The sequence below is a fragment of the Pollicipes pollicipes genome, unplaced genomic scaffold, assembly GCF_011947565.3.
Source record: "Pollicipes pollicipes isolate AB1234 unplaced genomic scaffold, Ppol_2.1 Scaffold_7261;HRSCAF=8764_pilon_pilon_pilon, whole genome shotgun sequence".
Lineage (NCBI taxonomy): Eukaryota > Metazoa > Arthropoda > Thecostraca > Pollicipedomorpha > Pollicipedidae > Pollicipes > Pollicipes pollicipes.
The window spans coordinates 26,497,491-26,515,462 of NW_023597054.1; the positions used below are offsets into that span (position 1 = coordinate 26,497,491).

The 17,972-nt window shown below is 55.3% G+C and overlaps 1 protein-coding gene across 1 annotated transcript in view; it reads right to left on the minus strand.

Moving 5' to 3' along the window:
* LOC119111247 (homeotic protein empty spiracles) overlaps nt 1-17,972 on the minus strand; it is a 55,464-nt gene that overhangs the window by 7,251 nt on the left and 30,241 nt on the right. Inside the window, exon 3 of the mRNA XM_037235068.1 lies at nt 14,711-14,883. Within this exon, the coding sequence (XP_037090963.1) occupies nt 14,711-14,883 (173 nt within the window). The remainder of the gene's footprint in view (nt 1-14,710; nt 14,884-17,972) is intronic.

The window sequence follows — 17,972 nt, forward strand, 5'->3', positions numbered from 1 at the left end:
CCCAGCAGTCTGACGTCATGCCAATCACATCTGAGGGTCTATGTATTCGACGGCCCGGTTCAGTAGCGCAGCCAACCGAGAGCTTTTGGTGCCACGACTCCGCTGACCTAAAGGTGGTGGAGGCCTCCCCCAACTTTTTTGATTGTCTGAAAGCCCTGAAGGCTTTCTGAAATATAACGGTGACAGCTGAAACATCAAAATAGAATCCCGGGCCTAAAAAGCTCCTCCCAATTCAAAATGGGCCCTCAGAAATACGAAATGGGGACCCCGCTGCTGAAGAGCCCCTTGTGACCTGATTTGGATCCTTCCTGGGTGAAAGCCTGGCTACGCAACTGGCCCGGTCACCGAGCTGAGCCTAAGTCTCCCAACCGGTCGTCATTGACATGTGACGTTATCCAGCCCGGGTTATGAAGTGCTCCAGATGGCGGGCATGTCGATTTGAGTTAGTGTCAGGGAAGATGCTGCCCAGCCAAGTGAGCTAATGGAGGCGCATTACCCTCTACGTCCTTGTTTAAGCACATTGGCTGCGGGCCCATTTAAGATTTACAGACGCGGGCTGGCGGCTCTGAGCTCCCTTTCATGCGTGAAAGCTACACCCATGGTTGACATCGTCCACGTTTCAAGAGGACGGTTAGAGTCAGCCTCCCACCGAGGGGAAGTCTGAGCACTTGGCAGCCAAATTGAGGGTCATATGTAACTCGACCACCGCTAGGGGTCTGCTCATTTGGGGCCGCAGCAGCGTCGGCTGACCTATATCGTGATCAAGTCACTGGTTTGAAAGGCGACGCTGGCATATCATGCGGGCTTAAGTGTAACTAGGCCACGGCATGTCATTAATCTCTAAGAAAGAGAGCTTATCAAAACGCTCGCGGGTGCCGAGCGGCAGTTCAGCTCGCTGTAAGATGCGTCTCCGTCTCGCCCCTGCTCTCCAGCGTAACGTTAAATCCCCCTCACCCCCACCCCCCGCCCTCACCCCCGGTGCACGTGACAGCGGCCGGGGCTGGTAATCGCTTCCCCTCTGACTACGAGTGCCGTCACACCAGAGCCTGCTCGATATCTCCTCGTCACGGGTGACTGGACCTCACTGCAGGCGACGCCTGCCATGACTGCGCTCCCACCGCCGCGCGTGGACCGCCATGGACGGCAGTGGACACTCGTCCACCACCGCAGCGCGTGGACCGCCATGGACGGCGGTGGACACTCGTCCACCACCGCCGCGCGTCGGCTGGCGCAGCTGTTACAGCTGCACGGTGAGATAGCGCAGTCGGGCTAGATCGCTCGCGAGTCGTAACGCGGCAGCTCGGTCGCGAGTCGTAACGCGGCAGCTCGGTCGCGAGTCGTAACGCGGCAGCTCGGGGCCCGGTGCGAAGCATCATGCAGTAACCGATCGTTACGTTTGTTGCATCGAATATTTGGACGTGGACGTAGACCAACATCCAGTTGCTAGTGTATCGGGTTCTTCAATGGTCCAATGTCTCGACATTTTCACGGTCATCAACTGCAAAACATTTCATCGCAAGAAGCGTTTCGGCTAAGCCGGAGCTCTCCAAACATAAAACATATCGACATGAGCCAAACTAAATGACGAGAGGCACATATTCCCAAAACATTTGTACTTAAGCATCATAGAAAGAAACCCGACCCGCACATGTGCCCCACTTACTTTGCGGAAACGAGCCTGGAGTAGCTATCCGGCTAATATATATATATATATATATATATATATATATATATATATATATATATATATATATATAAACCAGTCAGTTCGATGTAAGGAAGGTCAATCACGTGTCAGCTGGGTTGGCGTCCGGTTCTAAGTGAAACCATCGGTAATAACCGGTGTACAGCCAAATTAAAACATCGGGCGAGCGGAGGCGTTTTTCGGCGATTACCGGCACGAAGCGGGGCGATTTTTCGTCGGCTGGACCACGCGTGCTCCAATAGAGCTGTCGGTGCGCCTGCATGCCACCGGCTGGCAGACTGTCCAGCTGGGGCCGAGGGCGTCCGAAGGTCCAGGCGCACCGGTACTCCGGCGCCAGCCTGCACCGAGCGTCGCAGCCCTCTTCTCCTCGCCCAGCGGGGGCCGAGGGCGTCCGAAGGTTCAGGCGCGCCGCTTAGCCGGCGCCACAGCCTTGTACCGAGCGGTCGCGCCCCGCTTCTTCCTCGTCCAGAGGGGCCGAGGGCGTCCGAAGGTTCAGGCGCGCCACTACTCCGGCGCCAGCCTGTACCGAGCGTCGCAGCCCTCTTCTCCTCATCCAGAGGGGGCCGAGGGCGTCCGAAGGTTCAGGCGCGCCGGTACTCCGGCGCCAGCCTGCACCGAGCGTCGCAGCCCTCTTCTCCTCGTCCAGCGGGGGCCGAGGGCGTCCGAAGGTTCAGGCGCGCAGGTATTCCGGCGTCAGCCTGTACCGAGCGTCGCAGCCCTCTTCTCCTCGTCCAGCGGGGGCCGAGGGCGTCCGAAGGTTCAGGCGCGCCGGCAGTCCGGCGCGAGCTTTTCCGGGTCGTTTGCACCGAACGTCGCAGCCCTCGCTCCTCGTCCAGAGGGGGCCGAGGAGCGAGGAGGAGAGCGGGGTCGGAGGGTGCTAGTGCAGTGATACTCCCGCGCCAGCCTCCCCGGGTCGCTTGCACCGAACGTCGCAGCCCTCTCTCCTCGTCTAGCGGAGGCCGCGGGGTGGGGGGGGGGGGGGGGGGAGAGGAGAGGGGCACTCCGGTGCCAGCCTCTTCGGATCGCCTGTACAGAGCATCGCAGCCCTCCCTCCTCGTCCAGCGGAGGCGGCGGGGGGGGGGGGGGAGAGGGGCACTCCGGTGCCAGCCTCTCCGGATCGCCTGTACCGAGCATCGCAGCGTCGCCACAGGGCCGTACATCACCAGTCCTCGTCCATATCCCGTTGCAGCATCTCACTCAGCTATTCGGGCGAGTCACCAGGTGGGCGAGCGCCCCGTGGTGTGCCTTAATCCGCGCCTATCTTTTGCAGGTGACTGTGAGCCAGACGCTAATTGTCACATCCGTGCAAATCGTCACTAAACGGACAGCAAATAAGCAAACAAGCTGTCGCGCGTAGCGAAGGCACGCCTCGGTCCGACCGGCGAGCCCCGCCCGCCACAACAGAGCGGCGCCGACGGCCGAGTCCCCGCAGCTGGGCCGGCGCGGTCCGGGATCGGGACTCGGAGAGCAACCCCGCGCGCGCCGCCGCCGACCCCTGGCCGCAGCTGGGCCGGCGCGGCCCGGGATCGGGGCGCGGAGAACAGACCCGCGTGCACCGCCGCCGACCCCTGACCGCAGCTGGGCCGGCACGGCCCGGGATCGGGGCGCGGAGAGCAGACCCGCGCGCGCCGCCGCCGACCCCTGACGCCGTTCGTTCCGCGCGGCCATTAAGGCGCCGGGGCCGGCAGTTAAGAGCCGCACTCAGGAGGCTGGCAGCCCGCCTTAACGGCGCATTAATGCATGCGCCATCGCAGGACGACTGTGAAAATGAATAATAGAATTAATCAACAATTAATAACTTTTACGACGTAGTTAAATTTCGTCGCTACTTACACGGAATGAAATAAGGCTGTATGGCCAGAATTCAAATTGGTGCTGGACAAAGCGGTGCGGATTTTACGATAAAGGTAAACGGCATGGGCGAGCTCGGCGTCTTCATCGCGGTTTGACACGAATGCCGTGAAGAGCAGGAGGTGGCCGTGCGGCACCGGATAATCCGCAGATAAATGACAAACACGGCCGCGGAGCGGCCGGGGCGCCGCTGCACGCCGCGTGCAGCCGCGCTAAACCGAATGAATGCGCGTGCCAAGTGGAACAGGCACGACAAAGCGCGAGAAGCGATGGCGCGGCCGGCTGCGAGGTGCTGTTCTTGGGTCTGGACGGTTTGTCAGGCCGGACGCGGTGTCAGCGCGGCGACAAGCTGTTCCAAACTCTTCTGAGGGCGTTAAGGTGTTAAGAACGTGTGTCTGTAGTTAAAAAGAGTGTGTTCTGAAGACGGCAAAAGGGCAGGAAATATCAAAATCTGAATGGTACCAGGCAACAACGAAGCTTGAAGGCACGGAAGCAAGGAGGGACAACAACAGGTCCAGACAAAGGTAGCATGGACGGGGGTACTTGGAAGTGTACACAACACGCACAAGAAGAGATGATATATGATGGAGAAACGAAAACTGGTGGAGAAAAATGGACGGAAGGCAAGCAAGAAGACAAAAGCAGTTTGGGGCCAATGGTGCTTCAGTTGAAATAATTTGCCTTACGAGCTGAGGACATCCAAACGTCACGTAGGCCCATCCAGAGTTGAAACATTTGGCAGCATTGCGCATCTCTTACAATACGAAACATGAGAAGCATGATACGTAATGCAACGTAATCACGCAATCGCAACGTAACGTAACCTATCGTAATTACAATTTCGGACATCTGCATTCGCTTTTCATAGCTAAATGCTGGCCATCCTTGCCAGCGGCTGTACATTTCAGAACGCCGACGGAAACTCTTTGTACGAGGACGGCTGCTGGAACGTTCCTGTGTGTCTCGCAAAAACACGTGCACATAAACTGCTGTAATTGAGCCACTTAGTCGGTAAGAGGTTAATTTTGTTTACTGCCGGAGCTGCTAATTCTAGTGGAGCTGTTTATTAATGCATCAAATCGAGTGTTTATAAGAGACGATTGTATGCTGTCTGTGCTGATAATGGATTGTTAATTACCCTCCCCAGCAGATAGCATCCGGTGCAGTGTTTCCTCCAAAAAATCATCGGCCGTAGACTGGCTTTACCGGGCACACCGTAATTGGCATCAGTGTTCCAAACAATTACCGGCCCCATTGTGGCAGTCTTGACCGGACCTTTGCGCCGACGCCGCAGCTGCAGCAAATGGTGCCGTATCGTATGGAATCGGTCGAGAAGACGCTATTATTAATTCTGCGCCGCTCGTGACTGAGACGGAAAGATGTGAGCCATCACTGTCCGTTCCTGTCGGCGCAGATATCGTGATAAGGCATGGCTGTCGCGGTCAGTCGTCATGACAACGGCGGGCCGCCGCTCAGACCGGCCGCTGGCGGTGCAAGCACATCTGACAACGGAAGCTGAGAGCTGCGCCTAACCCTGCAATGTGGAGCAGGGACGTCGGTAAGGTGTGGCCACTCCGACATTCCTCGTGAGGAATCGAGTTGCGCCGTGAAAGTGAACTGAATCGCAAAAATCCGACCCATGGAGATATGTGGGGGTTATCTGGTGACTATCTGAAGGCTATCTGGAGACTATCTGAGGACTTCGCCAACTTGCTGGTATCGCTGGACAGCGTTATACTTCCCTGGTGATGGGAGCACCATTGGTGAAGACGACCTTCACAATTGGTGAAGTGACGCACCCCTCTCCCACGCCCACATTTACACGGACGTCGAACTGACTCCAGAACTTTCCCAAATTGGATGGCGCGCCTTCACCATCCCTCGTGAAAGCGCCTTGTCGTTTGTCTCGCCCAACCCGTGGGCAGCTTCACGCCCTTTGATTGACAGCCTCAACGCACCCGTGACTCTTGCTGTGACTCGAGCGGCTCCTGACCGGCACGGCAGGCGTGGCGGCCCGGCGGCGCGTGCAGTGATGAAGCCGTGACCAGCGCGACAACTGTCAGTGCCGGGAACGACCACCCGCCGCGCCGCCGCCACTGCAGCCGAGCCAGGGCGGGCGTGACCCCGTCCGCCCCGACAGAGGACGCGGCGGAGAGATGGGGGGGGGGGGGGGGGAGGAAGAGCGACGCCATGGCGACTTCTCCGGTCCGGTCCGTCACTGCACGGTGACCCCGCGGGCGGTGGGGCACGACGCGGCGTCGCTGGGCGCTTCGGACCCGAACCCCGGCCGTGCCGGGAGCGAACGTAACTCCTCACTGCGCTGGATCTGTATCACGGCAACGAATATCGCAGCGGCAGGCGGCCTACCGTGTCGGCCTCCGCCCGGTTCGTGTACACGTGCAGTACAAAACAGCGTGCAACGAGTCATCATCAACTTGCTCTTCACGCGGTTTCACGGTTTCCACATCCCCCCCCCCCCCCCGCTCTCTTGCCCACCTTTCGTCCAGCGCGGGCCTACACAAACACAGCTGGAGTCTGCAGCAGACATGGGCAAACTAAGAGGACACAGGTAGTCATTCTCCTGACACCACGAAAATATTACGGGTGATCACGTAGGATCGGTTGTTCGGAAGCCTATTCCAATGTCGCCGTCATCAGACACGAGGTGAGGTGATGGGAATGATCGTCCAGATCGTGCATCCGGTCAAATAGCCTCGTTTCTCCGGCAGTCGGCCCCCTGGCTGCCGAGGGCCGAGCCCGGGTGCAGGGCAGACCCGGCGGCCCGGTCGGACCGCTGGTGCTGCTCCTCCGAATCAGCGAGCGGCAGCTTAAGGGAATGTTCCACAATAAGACAGTTGCAATCATCTTATATTCAATTGTGGCTCTCATGACCTCGATCGCAGCATGGCCAATGGAATGGCAGGATTTGAATCACGTTATTATGGCGTCATGGATGCCTGGCTGACTTTGAAATAGTCTGCACATCTTCGCGGGCGTGTGGCTCAGGAACTAAAAATGTTTAGATCTTAAGAAGGACAGTGCTGTGAACTGCAGCGGATGATATTCAAGATGAATATTTCAGCTCAAAATCCCATATAAATGTGAAGCATTACCTTCAATAGAGCGTGTGAACAATATTAAACAACTAAAATTGCCGACTGACATGTTAGAACACCACGAGAAAGGCCAAAAACACGCACACATGATGATATTAGGGTTCTGCCAACAACGCACAGATAGCACAACAGCTCTCGAGAAGTTGAAGCACTTCAGATGAGTCAGCCCGTCCGCTGCGGAACGGTTACGGTGGCAATTTTGCACGGCCAGTTTGGCATCCCCTCCGGCGCCATACAAACGCTCCATGACGCAATCAAGGGATGACGAATTGAGCAGCATACCTACTTAATAGTGAAATTTGGTTCTCTTTAGCAGTCTTCTGCACTTAAAAGTATGCCAACAGCGACAAGTGATCTTATTTTATAATAGCTGAAGCTTGCTTCAATACCTTCAAAATGTGGAACATCCAATCCAAACTTTGCGGTAGCGTTTAGGAACGCAAGGCTGCGCACCAGACGGTCAGGGGATCGTTAGACGGTGCGCATCTGGTCTGTCTGTCCGGTACACCAGACAACACAATCCAACGGTGACCGGAACGTTGGCCAATATGGGAGATAAGCTTCGAAAGAGACGACCACAGGGACGTCAGCCTGACGGCCAGACCGGACACAAGACGGTCTCACTTCAGCGTCAGCCTGGACACAAGACGGTCTCACTTCAGCGTCAGACCGGACATCAGACGGCCGCTCTTCAGAGTCAGACCGGACATCAGACAGCCGCTCTTCAGCGTCAGAACGGACACCAGACGGTCACACTTCAGCGTCAGCCTGGACACAAGACGGTCTCACCTCAGCGTCAGACTGGACAACAGACGGTCACACTTCAGCGTCAGACCGGACACCAGACGGTCATACTTCAGTGTCAGACCGGACACCAGACGGTCATACTTTAGTGTCAGACCGGACACCAGACAGTCACACTTCAGCGTCAGCCTGGACACCAGACGGTCACACTTCAGCGTCAGCCTGGACACCAAACGGTCACAGTTCAGCGTCAGCCTGGACACCAGACGACTGCAGTCCAGCGCCAGACCGGACACCAGGCGACCACAGTTCAACGTCAGCCCGGACATCAGACGGTCACACTTCAGCGTCAGACTGGACACCATACGGTCTCACTTCAGTATCAGACCGGACACCAGACGGTCACAGTTTAGCGTCAGCCTGGACACCAGACGGCTGCAGTCCAGCGCCAGACCGGACACCAGGCGACCACAATTCAACGTCAGCCTGGACATCAGACGGTCACACTTCAGCGTCAGACTGGACACCAGACGGTCTCACTTCAGTGTCAGACCGGACATCAGACGGCGAGGGCAGCCGCAAGCGCGGTGCAGGCGGCCGAGCCGCCGCAGCTCCTGTGAATAACGCGCGGCCAATGCTGATGGGACAACTGGCGTCCGACATTGATAAACGCGGCGCGGGCGGACAACACAATGGACAAAAACGACGCACCGGAGACAATCATCTGAATCAGCGGCGGCCGGAGTGGTGACTCTCGGGCCAGCCGATCGGTCGCCGCATCCGAGAACGCCGTGGTGCGTGCCGCGGCCGCCGCAGCCGGCCGGCCGGCGGCGCCCGGACGCAGCGGGCAGGCTGTGGGCGGCACGCCTGAATGCACGCGTCGCCAGAGGGCTCGTGGTGCGGGCTCAAGACGCGAAAAGTCGGGGATGACGTGGAGGAGCTAGGTAGAGCGGTCAAGGATGACGTAGAGCAGCTAGTTACTGCGGTCGAGGATGGCATAGAGAAGCTGGGTACAGCGGTCGGGAATGACGTAGAACAGCTGGTTGCTGCGGTCAGGGATGACGTAGAGCAGCTGGTTACTGCGATCGGGAATAACGTAGACCAGCTGGTTACAGCGGTCGCCCGCGATCCTTTACGTCATATTGCGGTTTAGAGCCTGACATCCGACTTAGTGTTTCAGTGCCCCCGCGTTGGCTGGCGCGAGAAAGCGGACGCGAAGCAGCCAGATCAGGGCAATGTATCGTTAAACAACTCAGCAATTAATGAAAGGTCAGTTTCGTCGAACGGCCGGATAATACGCCAGCAAATTTTCGTACACGACACATACATCTGGTTAGTATTGGTACGTGCACAGATCACGGCGTCCCAAGGGGGGCAAGTAACCACGAAGCGACGCGGTCTCAACGCGGTGAGATGAATCGCCATCGCTTACTTAGTTTGCAGTTAGTACTTAGTACAGTTAGTACAGTTAGTACTTAGTTTACTTAGTTTGTAGCAACAAAAGCGTCATGTGCGTTAGCATCCGATCACTTGATTAGAGTTCTGAATTATTCAGGTGTGAACAGCCCTTCATTAGTGTGTGATAGGAAAATTGAGCGCCTGCAGCAATCGTCCGTGAAAGGTTGACGGCTATAGATTGCTTCGGTGTATGATCGAAATTAATTGCCACCCATTCCCTTTATCAAACGTGCTTCACTGCGCCATTCAGATTGCTCGTAACCGAGCTGGTAATAAGGCATGTCTATGCACGGTGATAAGAATAGCATGCCAGCATAGATTAGTATTTATCGACTGCCTGACGGCAACAGAACCGCTGGACAGAGATCTGCAACACGACTGAAGGCAAGCGATGTGGCAGAGAGGTGAGGAAAAATGAAGTTCTCCCAAAGTAGAGCAAAGGTAGGAAGGTAAACAGCAGGGGTAACATGCAGTACGATAAAATGTTGAAGGTGGAGGAGGGGGGGGGGGGGGCACAGACAAAATCACACGGAGAGAAATCGTGATGAACTTTACGGCTTTTAAACGCTGTTGTAAAAAAATAATGAAGGCGACTGGGAAAAATTAGAGGAGAACGGAAAAACTTGAAGGGTTAGACTATATCAGTTATCAGACAAATAGCATTTACGAATAACCGTTATCATCTACACAATGAATACTAAATATACGGAGGGAGAAAGGTGTCAGGCAAAGGAATGAGATGATGATAAAACACAAAATGTTTTAGGAATGTAGCTCTGAAAAATGGCCATCCCAGAAATGCGTATGAAATGAAAGGCTTATGCACTATTACCGCGTCGTAACTGCCAGAAGGCTCGTGCACTAACAGCACTGGTGATCCGGTTATCTGGCCGGCCGACGTCGCGGGCGCCAGGGCCGAAAGCCCCACGCGCCGCCGACCACCTGCCCCGCCGGCTCTGTCACAATTTAGCCAATCAGACCGACAGCATGCAGCCGGCGGGTGATGTTTCAATAACGCGGGCCGCCATCTTGCGTGCGCTCTGTCGGCCTGACAAATGGTTGCCGGCAGTTCAGGGCGTGCGTTTGGACGGATCCCTGACACATGCGGAGCCAGGCGGCCAGTGCACGCTTTTGGATGCGTTGTGTACACATGACATGTATGAGAAGTGATTGACACATATCCATACGTTCCCTGAAGGTGACCAGGGTGTTCCACTACTGGCTCTTGGGGTTACACCTATCAGCGGAACAACCGTCTGCGATGTCGTGGCGGTGGACAGTGGAGCTCGACTCCTCCCTTTGGGACGCCGCAGCCACTGGGAGATCCAGCCACAGAGAGGTGCAGCGTGCGCACGCGCGGTATGAAGAGACGAGAAACAACGTGGTGGATCCTACCATCTAAAGCATACAGGTAGTGCGGAGAACACTCGGGAGACTGCCCAGCATACTTTCCTAATTGCACACATTGCTGCAAAAAAGGTCATAACCGAACACGATAGGCATGTCAGACACGGAATTTTAAACGACAGACCCGGGTCGGCAGCAAAAAGCAGTCGTGGATTCAGATGCTTGATTACATATATTCCCTGCCTAATCGAGCCATGTGTCGTTCCCTTTGTCGCTGTCGTAAACGTCACCGGTTTGAAGAGTCAATGCATCATCGTACCATACACCTCTCCGGAGCCGCGCATCAGCGGGCCTTTGAAATGCCACGGCCCCAACGCAGCCGCATCCCTGCGCGCCAGAAAAACGGCCGCAGAACGCGAACATGGACGGCGGACCGGATGGCCAGGTACATACATGTTCCATTTATCTGGGCGGAGGCTGTAAGAAGTCGGGGGGTGGCGGGAGTGCTGTCTTGAAGGCGTGCTTTGGCGAGCAATTGCCTGGTAAATTTCCGGCTGGTCTTTTTGACAAAGCAAGATGCTGGATCTTGACTCTTGCCGGCTCTTTTGATAAGGCAAAATCCTGGATCCTAGTTCCCACTGGTTCCTTCGACACAACAAAAGTTTTGATCCTGCTTCTTGCTGGTTGTTTTGAGAAATCCAAGATCCTGTGGCTTGGTTTTCGCTAGTCCTTTCCACAAAATACTAGATCCTGGTTCCTACTGGTTCCTTCGACAAAGCCAAGCCTTAGATCTTGGTTCCCTCTGGCTCTTTAGCAGGTCATGGTCCCGGTTCCTGTTTTTCCATTGGATCTTTCGGAAACACGGGACCTTGAATGCTGGTTGTCACCAATTTTTGTGGGTACAAGACCCTGGCCCATGGCTCTCAGCCACAAGGTAATGCAAGCTGCAAAAGACAGCCAACATATTTTTGTTTTCACGTTTATTAGAAGTTGCACGCCACCGACAAGTCAACCGGCGTGCCCTGATAGAACCAATGCAACTGACAAAGCTTAACTGCTTATTGTAGATTATTTGCTTACAACTTAGAAACGGGTGTCCGACAGCTGAAACTGTCACACCAGAAAGCCCATATATTTCTCCCTTCACGCCACATAAAAGTCGCGCATACAGGTAAGTCATGCAGCATGTCCTCATACCACTACTGCTACCCATAAAACTTGACTGTCATTTGAAGAGTATTGCCTACAGATTAGAACTGAGTGTCTGACAGATGAAACTGTCATGAAACTGTCATGAAACTGATGAAACTGACTGGATGATGCACAAATTTGCTATAAAAGCAATTAAATGTCACACACCACAGACAAGTCAAACAAATCAGCATGTCCTGGTACCATCACTACAGCTAATATAGCTTTACTGTTGGTAGGAGTTCATTGCCTAACATTTACTGATGGGTACCCGACAACTGAAACCATGTGCTCATCATTGCAGAATAGAAGGGGTCTATTATGGTTGGTGCACCAATCAACCACACTAGAATCTTGCAATACCAGACTCGATTTCAAGGCAAAAGAAGTATTCTTAAAATTTCAATTATCCATTCATCAATGCCCCCCCCCCCCCTCCCAAAGAATGTTGTCAGGACTGCAGCTTCCAGAGTTACAATAGTTTTTTTTTCTTGTAAAAACGTTTGTATTTCCATCTGACAGGGTTGTGGCCGATGTAGGCGGCAGAGAGGGCTGAGACCCCTGATTTTTGAAAGATTCAAGATTGGCCCTTCCAAGATAAGGCAAATATTGACTATGCGCTGACTGAAAAGAGACAACAAATATGGATCACCGGGGCCCAAATTGGGTGTCCTTCCATTGTCCCTGCTTTCCGATCTCAACAAAACGTGGATAACTGTATAACCTCTCTATGCTGTGTTCACGCCCTTTTTGCTTATCAGACATGTAAATTGCTATCGAATGGTGCCATTCTTTTCATGTCAAAGTGATGACACGAAATGATATGAGATGGACCGAACATAGATCACAAATCAGATGCTGAGAGAAACAGGGTAGTGTCAGCAGTACGGGTCGGTCAGCTGATGATCGGCCCTCCATCCATTGTCTACAAATCGACACGGCCTCCGGGAAAATGCATAACAACGGTATGCTCACTGCCCTTGCAGACCAGATTACTTGATTCTGCATGCTTACATGCAATTGTAGTTTTTCGTAACATAATGATTTATAGACTAGTTGTTTCCAAAATGGTGCTTAGAAAAACGCTCGATGCCCAAGGCCATCTAGCGAGGTCCGTGTTTTGCGCTGGGTTCAGAGCTACCAGTTTCTATTACGCTGGAATAAAGGAATATCAACAAAGCGGATGGTGGAATACCAGTTGAAGTGGGGTCAGATACCACCGTTATTTTTGTGTTCTGGCAGGTACTCTCTGGTCTTGTCGCTAAGATACTGTTGTGGAAACATGCGGTCGCCTGTGTTCGCGGTTGCGGAGGGCTCATTGGGATGGAAAGAAGCTTCCATGACAGCCGTCGGTGAAAGAGGAATTGTTGGCAGGCACGATGTGAAGCAAAGAAATACTGATTTTACTGAGTTTGGAGATATTGTGGCGGAAGCAGCAGATTTCTACGCCTGTGGACATTTTACTAACAACCTTAGAGGAAGGTTCATGTCACAAGGGCCAAAAGTAGATGTTTGAGCCATCTATACAACATGGCATGCACGCATACCAATGCAATTATCAAATTCATACGACTACATTACCCATGTTCCATTCGGCAAAGTATGGCAGATGTTTGCAGGGTCTCATTGTGACAAGACTGCATCATACAACTGAAATTTAGACCATTTTTAAAATGGTTAATGTTCATTAGTTCCATTCATTCTTATCAGTTTTCAGGAACACCAGGGGTGCACTTTTACATTGTTAAGTCAACTCAACCGCCCCCCCCCCCCCCAGGTCTAAAGAAAAAAGTGGAAGTAGGAATAACCCTTTTCACTGCTTAGTCTCCCAAGCTTATTAAAAGAATGTGTCTCTGAGTAACGCCTTGCTGAGCCTCGAAAACAAGGCTAACATGAGTGTCAGGCAAGATGCTGGCTCTTGCTGCATACTTTGGCACCACCCCATACCAAAGACTCGTTCTTGCTGGATCTCAGCTTGATCCTGAGTTGTATCTTGGTTCCCGCTGAACCTCTATTTTTTCCAGACTGTGGCTGGATTTTGGTTCTTTCTGAGTCTCTTGATATCACGTTAGGCTGGATCTTGGTTTCTGTTGAATCCTTCAACAAAATGCCAGGCTGGATCATGGATCTTTCTGGCTCTTTTGGTTTTTGCTGGTTCTCTTGGTTTGGCATCATACTGGATCTTGGTTCTTGCTGGGCCTTTTGACCTATTGTCAAGCTAGATCTGGGGTCTTGCTGGAGCTCTTGACGTCAGATGAGGTAGGATCCTGGTTCTTGCTAGATCTTTGGCTTTTGTGAGGCTGGATCCCGATTCCTGCTGAATCCCTCCGCCTAATACCAGCTGGTTCCCAGCTTCGTCCCGGTTCCGGAACAAGGAACCAGGAACTGGTTCCCGGGAAGATGCATTGCGAACCTGGCACATATCTGCGGCAGGCAATCCTACGCAATGGCCGAGAATCAATGTTACATTTTCCAAAGTTCAGGGTCAGCGTTAAAAATTAGACATCGGTCGTTTGATGTTCTTTTAGCTTATATTCCATCATCATAATTTTGCCCCAAAGGTGAAAATTATATCTGTCTGATGCGATACGAATGTGTATTTGTATGTGTATGTGTTCAGCTCCACTGTTCTCTCCGTTATGCAGCAAACGGAAGGTATTATGTAATGCTGGCTGTGCTTTCAGCTGGGCGAATGCAGTTGCATGGGTCGCTCAATCATCTCTATTCAGGGTTACGAAGACCACATAGACAGCGAGGTGCAGAAACGCGGACAGGAGGGGGAGGGGGGGGGGCGTGCCCGTTTAACTTGCATACTCTAACTTCCAAACATGAAAATTTCACCATTTTCCCGTAGCGAAAACGTTGTTTCCATAAAAGCGTCATTGTTGCCAAAAGGCCTCCCGTCGCTAGCGCGTGGACAGGGGCACCTAAGGATGCATGCCTTATGATAAGATGCATCATTATATACTGGAATGCTTACAAGAGGCGATGCAAAAATGAATCTGGGTTCAGCTCTCCTTGGCAGTTCAAGAGAAATAGCAACATCTGGGCGAGACGAGGTTCAGCTCGTCAGTCGTTAGGACCGAGCATGCCCAGGTGAGGCTAAATACCGTTTACCTGCAGCTGAAGGAGACTCCACACTTCTTACCTGCTTCTAGGGGGGCTATCACTGCTCAGCAATGCCTCGAATGGATTAGCATTGCACATCTGCCTGTCGGAGTGTCTCAACATCGCTCACCTGCGTCACAGAGTGTCTAAATATCGCTCACTTGCGTCACAGTGTTTCATCGTCGCTCACCTGCGTCTCAGAGAGGCTCAGCGTCTGCGCCAGCTGCTTTCGTTCTTGGCCCACCACATAATGGTTCTTCTCGAAGGCGTGCTCCAGCTTCAGAAGCTGCGTCGGCGAGAACGCCGTCCGGATCCGCTTCGGCTTCCGGAACGGTTGAAAAAGAAACTCGGGGAGGTGCGGTCCTGGAAGGTAAACGAGGCGTGAGAAACTCGTGCGGCTCGAAAGTCGTGGAAAAGTCCGGCCTGACTCCCGAGCGGGCGCCGGACCCCTGTGTGGACATCACAGGCTGAGTACATCCACAGAAAGTGCGCCCAGTCATGACAGGTGACTCACAGCATCAACACAACAGGATTTCAATCAAAGCCAGTAGCCCGTGTCAGAAGCAGGCTTTGTGGGTTCTCGTAAACCCTGGTAAAACTGGTGCCCAATCGTAGCACAAACAGCTTCCGCAGTCCTGTCCCGTGGTACGACCCTCATCACTCCGATTCCTCGATAGTCCCCCGTCCCCGAACCCGGCAGCACCACTGACTCCCCGACAGGCCCCCGTCCCCGAGCCTGGCAGCACCACTGATCTCCCCGACAGGTCCCCGTCCTTGAGCCCGGCAGCACCACTGATTCCCCAACAGTCCTCCGTCCCAAGCCCGGCAGCACCCTGATTCCTCGACAGTCCCCCGTTCCCGAGCCTGGCGGCACCACTGACTCCCCGACAGGCTCCCGTCCCCGAGCCTGGCAGCACCACTGACTCCCTGACAGGACCCCCGTCCCCGAGCCTGGCAGCACCACCTGACTCCCCGACAGACCCCCGTCCCCAAGCCCGGCAGCACCACTGCTTCCCAGCGCCGGCGCGTCCGCCGGCGGCCACCGCTGCGGCTCGCCCACCTGTCCGGCCGGCCGATGAAGACGCACGCCCGACCGGCGCCTGACCCGGCGGGACGGCCGGCCAAAAACGGCGCGCAGCCAACTGCCGCCACTGTCAGCTCGGCTCAGGCCTGCCGGCGCGCACCGCGGCAGCCGACCCGCTTTTTACCCGGCCATATTATGCTAAACTGATTAGTGAGGCTCGGCTTATTGTGACCGTCGGCCGGTGCGGAGCGGCGTTATCGCGCTGCTGCGCGCCGCATACTGAGCCGCGGCTGCGCGCTGCCTCCCCGACAGAGGCAGCACGCAGCCAGTCAGCGCTGCCTGGCTGCGCGCTGAGGCGGCGCTGCCCGTTCGCGGTCTGCTCCGCGCTCCGTCGTCCTCGCTGGCGTTCCTGCTCGCTCTCTCGCTCACGCGCTGTCGCAACGGCACTGATGGCGCTTATTACAGGTCAATAATTACCGGTTACTGCTCGGTGTAATATATAACGACTCTAAATCAGTTAAGTAATTGCCAATTTATGAACATTTACATTGTATTTACATTTAATGGACTTTTTAGCATGGCCATAACAAGTGAGTTTGCACTCGTAATAGGGTTAACGCCTGCAGAGCAGCGTTAATGAGAAGAGAAGCGCAAGATCTTTTATGGGGGCTGCATGAGTTGGAGGTCGACTCGCCACAGCCCGTCACTGGGCGGGGTAATGGTCTATCTCAATGGAATTGCATCATGCACTGGTATGCAAGATCGCTTGATGAAGACATTACCGGGGTAATGTATGTAGATTTGGGGCGGAGTCTGGTGATAGGTGTTTGGCAGATGGATAAGTATCTACCACCTGCCCCTCCCTCTTTTGCACCGCTTCATCACCTATGCCCGTTTGATACACAACGTCGGTTCCACCAGCCTGCTCTCTCCTCTCTCTCTCTCTCCCGTACGCTCTGCGCTGGCTCTCGCTGCACATTTTCCCTTGTGTTCTGGGGCCCTATACTGTGTGCAAGCAGTTTTGTGACGCACTGTTTGTTTGCACGTGGCTGTCCATGCCATGCAGTACGACTTCACTGACAATGGCCACCACGTATATGTCAAATTTATGTCTCAAAGGTGTCCGTCTCATCAGAGCACCCCGACCGACTGCGCAATTACCGGCCGCCTCCCATCTCCGAGTGTCCCAGGTCAGTGTCCCGGGATCGAATGTCCCGCAGTTCCCGGCCGCGTCCCGGCCCGGCCGAGTGTCTCCTGGCCGGTCAGCGGGGCTAATCGCGCCTCCAGATCGCGTCCCGTCGGACGTTTATGGAGCTGCGGTAACCCAACCGCCCGGGGAGCGGTCACGAGTGCAGATTAATGGCACGACCGACACCGGCGGGCCTCGCGTTACCAGCCGCGCACAGCACGGCGGCTGCGCACAGCAGCGGGGTCGCCGCGCGCAGCACGGCGGCTGCGCACAGCAGCGAGGCCGCCGCGCACAGCGGCCGCGCGCAGCAGTCGCGCCAAACGCCGCGCAGCGCGGGCCTCGCTGTGCGCTGGGCAGTGCAGGTGGAGCGTTGCAGAACGTGGTAGCCAGCCGCCGAGCCCAGCCGTCAGCAGCAGCAGCGCAGCCCCACCAGCAGCCGCAGCCGAGGAGCATTCGAGACGGGGCCGGCCACACCGGGCCGCCGGCGGCTACCACGCCCGGCCGTGTATTCGGCCGGCGCTGGGCGAGCACAGCGGACGCTAGCCGGCGGTTAGTGGGCCATGTAAACGCCAGCAGTAACCGGGAGCAATGTACACTGACGGGTTGTTAGGGCGGTGTCGCCCGGGGCGCCGCGCCCGACGCAGTAATGGCTGAATTCCGCCTGACGGCCGCCCGGCCAATCATCTCCATTAAACGCCAGCGCTGGACGGACGGGCGAGCGCTCGGCTGCCTGCCTCGTCCGTCAAAGGGTTGCGGGCTCGCGCGCCGGTCTGAATGGTGGCAATGGACAGAACTGGGCTCCACCGGGCACGCTGAAAGGTCAGCTCGAACATCGCCCCGGACGAAAAAGGTCATCCCGGACGCGTCGCCCCGTCCTGGATGCCAAGTGTTCCACCAGCGCCCGAAGCGTGCACCGAGACGTCCTCGGCCCGGAGAAGGGTCCGACCGCCGGAGGTCAGCCGAGCAATGCTCGCGGGCTGAGCCTGGGATGCGTCTGGTCGCCCCGGCAGGTCGAGCAGCCCGCCGGTCCCGGGCCGGCCGCTGGTGAGCCGGGTCCGCAGCCGCTCCGCCAGCCGGTTTGCATACGTGGTATCCAAGAGGACGCAGCGTGGGCTCGCTGCATCCGTCTTGTCCATGCTAATACGGCGATAAAGTGGGAGCCATTAATTGGTTGTCAGGCCGCGGCCGGGGCCAAACGTATGCGGTGGCTAAGTTCGGCAGACCGGCCTACACGACCCG